This window comes from Eucalyptus grandis, chromosome 4 (genome assembly GCF_016545825.1).
Source record: "Eucalyptus grandis isolate ANBG69807.140 chromosome 4, ASM1654582v1, whole genome shotgun sequence".
In the NCBI taxonomy this organism is placed as follows: domain Eukaryota; kingdom Viridiplantae; phylum Streptophyta; class Magnoliopsida; order Myrtales; family Myrtaceae; genus Eucalyptus; species Eucalyptus grandis.
The window spans coordinates 31,630,882-31,636,112 of NC_052615.1; the positions used below are offsets into that span (position 1 = coordinate 31,630,882).

Sequence of the window (5,231 nt, forward strand, 5' to 3'; positions counted from 1 at the left end):
ATGGTTTAATTGAATATAACCAATGCTATGTTTGTTTCCCTGTAAATCAACAGATTTGGAAAATATTTTTTTAAATAATCATTTGAAATAATTAATATATAAAAAATTTTGCATTATTAAAAATAATTTAAAATTTGAAATTTTCGTGAATAATGAAAATATTTTTATTAACTTATTTTTATAAATGATACAAAGCAATCATTTTTTTGAGAAAATAACTTCCAAATTATTAATTTTTCGTGGAATAAGTGAACCTTACATTTTTGTTAGTGCAAAAATAATAATTATGCGTTTACAACTAGATGAGTGTATGCGTGTGTTTAGAGTTGCTTTATAACCTAAATTCTTTAACATGTGAAGGGTCCATGAGTGAATGCTTAACTTGTGCTTTACACTAACATAGGGATTTAATAGGAGCCTAGTTATTATTAGCCTTGTTTGTATTATGTATTTTTCTTACCCGACGGGGAAAAGGGGGTTGCTTTGCTTTAGCGACCTTCCTTTATCCTTTTCTAGATCAACATTATCTCTCCCTCTCCCTCTCTCTCTCTCCCTCTTTCCTTCCTCCCAACTAATTTTTTATAGTTGGTAAATAATTACAATCATAATTACTTTCGTATTAAATATTTGATTAGCTCGGCTCTCCCACCTCCCCAGCATGATCCCAAATTTAACACAAAAAAAAAGAACAAGAAATTATTATTATCACTACCCACTTTTGGTTCCTTTTTTTTTTTTTTTTTTTAAAAAAAATGGTCTTTTTCCCCCAATGGATTCAAACCAAAACGCACATATCAATGCCCCCTAATACTAAATTATTTAATTCCAAATTGCCATATAAATTCAATGATTCCGGCCGTTTCATTAATATATATATATTTTCCCTTCTCTTCCTTCTTTCCTTCCTTTACCCAAATAAAAAAATATATAATGTATTTTTTTTTCGTCTTAGGAAAGTTAGGAAGCTGCATTAGCCAATCAAGAAAAACCGAGTTAGCTTTTCTCCCATCTGCATTTTCTTCGTTCCCCTTTGAAATCAACACGACATAAGCCCCCAAAAGTGCCCCCAAGATCAAAGAATTTTTTTGTCAATCTTCTCTCCAAATCAAGATCCTCCCGTTCCCCTCCCTCCCACTATTCGAAATTCACATTTGAAATTTTTGTCAATCTTCGCCCCCAAAATTCAAGCTTTGTCCGAGCTGACCCGCCTGTCTGTGATCACAGAAACTTCCCACCATAATTATCCCTGTGAAAAATTTCATCTTTTTTTCTTGACTGCTTCAAAGTTTCGATTTTCCTTTCTTTTTTTTTTTTGGTTGGTCACTTTTGTTTCTGTGTTTTGGAGTTTTGGTTGGTTTTCCATTTGGCGAACTTTCTTCTTTTGTCCGAATTCGGAGCTGCCTGGGGAAATTTCTGGTGTAAAATGAAAATGGGTCTTTGATGTCTAGCTCGTAGAAATTCTTGCTTTTGTTTCTTCTTCTTTTTTCTCTTTTTGAAAGCTTTCGGTTATGGAGGGAAGAGATGGTGTGACTGCTAGTAGTGGCGGAGGTGTTACAGTGGTGGGATCAGACGCTCCGTCGGACTACCACGTCGCCCCAAGAGCCGAGAACCCCACCCCGGCGCCCGGATCGGCGCCGCCCCCGGCGGTGGCCACGGCGGCCCCCCCGCCGCCTCCGGCCGCCGCGGGGACTCTGGTGAAGAAGAAGAGGGGCCGTCCGAGGAAGTATGGGCCCGATGGGCCGGTCGGGGCGCCGCTGTCGCCGAGGCCGATATCGTCGGCGGCGCCGCCGCCGCCGGTGATCGACTTCTCCACCCCGAAGCGCGGCAAAGTGAAGCCGGCCGGGTCGGTCAGCAAGCCCAAGTTCGAAGTGGAGAATCTTGGTAAATGCTCAGAAATGTGGACTCTTGTTGCATGCTTCTATTGTTGATTGTGATTTCGAGCCTGCACTGAAGTGGCAGCTCGATGGTTTTTTCTTTTTCGGTTTGATGTTCAGTACTGCCATGCCAAGAGTTCCAAGAGATTAGCAGTGAGAACTTTTTCTGTGTGTCAGCTTCATGTTCAGAGGTGTTTTTTCCTGTAGAAGTGGGACCTGGGATTGTTTAGATATGGAGATTTTAATGGCTGTGGTTGTTCAGCAAGAACGGTGAGTAAATATCGTTTCTTTTTTCTGCCTTTTCCGTGAGTTGGGTTAATAGTGAAATGTGGAGAATTTTGAGCTCGAAGAGTGGGGAAAGATTCTGGACGTGCAGTTGTTTGGCTTATCTGAAGCTATTATGCTATAATGTTCTTCTTGTTGATCTCAAGTATAAGTGATGAGAATTGCTGATGTTCTTGCGCTCAGGTCTGCCAGAAGTTTTAGGTCGAATCTCTCTCTTCTTAATTGACCACATTGCACAGAGTGCAAGGCTTTTTAAAGACTCTTTTTACGTTTGTAAAGGCTTTATCTGTTCCTTGTATCACAAAACATCAAAATCATTTTATGAATCGGATTATGGTTGATCACATCAGAACTTGATTTTGCAGGTGAATGGGTTGCATGCTCTGTGGGTACCAATTTTACTCCCCATATTATCACCGTTAATACAGGAGAGGTACGTAATAGAGAACAGTAGGAATTTGATTTCTCTAGTATGACTATCGACTGTCTTCTTTAAGGAAAAAAAGAGCTTAATTATGCCAAGATTTATGAACTAATATCATTTACTATTAGTATAAAATAGAAACCTAGTCACTAATTCTGCCCCCATGTTGCTCACCCTTAGTATGGTTGAGATAGAAATACTTGATTCTGATGGCTCCAATAATTATGATATATTAAGTTTGGGCTTGGTTGATAATACCTCAAGCTAATAATTATGATTTATTAAGTTTGGGCTTGGTCGATAATACCTCAAGCTACTGAAGTTAGTTCAGATTTTGTTTTGGATGATGGAAACGAGACTATTTATTGGATGTACCCTTAATTTGGAGGTCTCAACACTGTCCACAGTTTTATCCAAGTAGTTCGGGATGATGTTATTAAAGAGCTCATTGCACATCTTAAAAAAGAGATTGTTCCATCTGTTGACTACATCATCTTCCTTATTTCTTCATGAAAGATGAAGTCAGAAATTTTCTTATATCACTCTACCGTAGTCATTAAACATCATAGCAAATATCTTAGCTAGGCTACCATGTTTAATGCCAATATGCTATGATTTAGCTGATATTCTCCTCACAATTGTTGCTTCGTAGATCATACCCTTCATTTGACTGTTATACAAGTAGAAGACTGAATTTTGAGCATCTCTTATTTGGTTTAGGACGTCATGATGAAAGTCATATCCTTTTCTCAACAAGGACCTAGAGCCATATGCGTTCTCTCTGCAAATGGTGTGATCTCAAGTGTTACGCTTCGTCAGCCTAATTCCTCCGGCGGTACCTTAACATACGAGGTGATTTATTTCTGGTTCATTCTTTTTTTTTCTGAGTATGTAAAGATAATGCTTTGAATGGCTTGCTTCAAATAAATGGATGCCCCAGGTGCGGTACTTATAATTAGATTGTGAATACTGTGCCGGTGTTTAAACAAGTCTCCATCATCCATTGGAAAAATTCATTTAGCAAGTTTGTTCCCACACTTGTCCATTTCGTAGCTTTAGTCCCTCAGTTTTCCTAGTCCACTTTTGCTCCAGGGTCGTTTTGAGATATTATCCTTATCCGGATCATTCATGCCCAATGACTCTGGAGGAACGAGGAGCAGATCTGGTGGGATGAGTGTCTCATTAGCAAGCCCAGACGGACGTGTTGTGGGTGGCGGCATCGCTGGTTTGCTCGTGGCAGCAAGTCCTTTGCAGGTATTTTCGACATTTATATGTTTCGGGCACTGTCAGTAAGAAGATTGAAGTCTTGTCCTGTCATTTAGGTGCTTTCACGGGCAATTCTCGGGCTGAAAATTCTGCTTCCATATTTGGTTCTTTCTGTGTGCTTGTCATTTAGAGATCTCCTATAATGTTCTCTTGGAAGTGTTCCTGAGAAATTTTTATATGTTTCTAAAAATTGGAAAACCGTGAAAGCTTGCTAACTAAATCATATTCAAGGTGTGAAATCTAGTTCTAGACAAGCTTGCCTCTGTAAATACCCACATGATGTTTCTGGCTATTCTCACCATCTATTAGTCGAGTGTTAATCTTCCCCTAAAGGAAACAAATGAATAACTATTGATGCGTCTCAGTATACACTAATATACCTTATAATAAATTCCAACATGGAGTTATAATCTCTGCAAATGTCTATAAGTGATCTCATATTCATTCTCACAAGCATCTTTTAAGAATAATTTTCTGGGAGCAAATTTCGAGTGTGTGTTGTTTCTGCACAACCAGGTTGTGGTGGGCAGTTTTCTTGCGGGAGATCAGCACGAGCAGAAGACGAAGAACCCAAAACATGACATTCTACCTACAACAAACCAATCTGGGGTTCATCCGATGCCTCTGTCAGACCCTAGCGTAATTCTCTCGACAAGTCCATCTTATAGAGGAGATAACTGGTCGTCGCTCCCATCGGATTCAAGAAGCAAGACGACTGACATTAATGTGTCTGTGCCCTGAGGGATGTCCTATATAATCATGGGACTTATGTTCCTAGATTGCATTTTTCTTTTTACTTTTTTTCTTCTTTTATTTTGCAACTTAGTGTAGACGTACTTCTACGTAGTCCTGTGCTGCTAGATCTTTCTGTCGCTCATTCCCAGATTGTATGTCTGCTTAGCGAGAAAGCTGCCTGGTGTCGTCGCCTTTCTTGTAAACCATGCGATATAATAGTCTTGCGTAGAGTTATTTTCCGACTGTTGCAAGTTTGAGTTATATGCTTCGCTTTTTGTATCATCTTCATCAAATAATTCAATGTCATGTCCCCTTGACGGATGTGTAATTTGCTTTCCTGTTGCAAAAGCTGAAAACGCCTCATTTGTTAGTTTCCTTAAAAGAAAATGACCCTTTTCCCCTTATCAGCTTTCTCTTCATATGCGCATCCGATAAAAAATTATTGATGCTGTCTCTTTCTGGTTCATGTTGATGCTTTGTCCGACTGTTCTCTGGGGGAGGAAACGAACCACTTTGGTCAACTCAAATCACCATCCACTGATCATCAGAGAGAGAGACGGAGAGAGCAATTGAATAATGTTAATGTTTGGATTCTGGCTGTTGTGACTAACCAAGGTTGTCAATTCTCTCATACGGGTTCGTTTTCA

At 39.4% G+C, this 5,231-nt stretch overlaps 1 protein-coding gene across 1 annotated transcript; it reads left to right on the forward strand.

Moving 5' to 3' along the window:
* The first annotated feature begins 956 nt into the window (after positions 1-956).
* Positions 957-4,921, forward strand: LOC104441846 (AT-hook motif nuclear-localized protein 1). The gene is made up of 5 exons (XM_010055091.3): positions 957-1,881; positions 2,525-2,592; positions 3,304-3,435; positions 3,676-3,837; positions 4,366-4,921. Exons 1-5 carry the CDS (start codon positions 1,509-1,511, stop codon positions 4,588-4,590), a joined length of 960 nt encoding a protein of 319 aa, XP_010053393.1. The 5' UTR covers positions 957-1,508; the 3' UTR covers positions 4,591-4,921.
* The last annotated feature ends 310 nt before the right edge of the window (positions 4,922-5,231 follow it).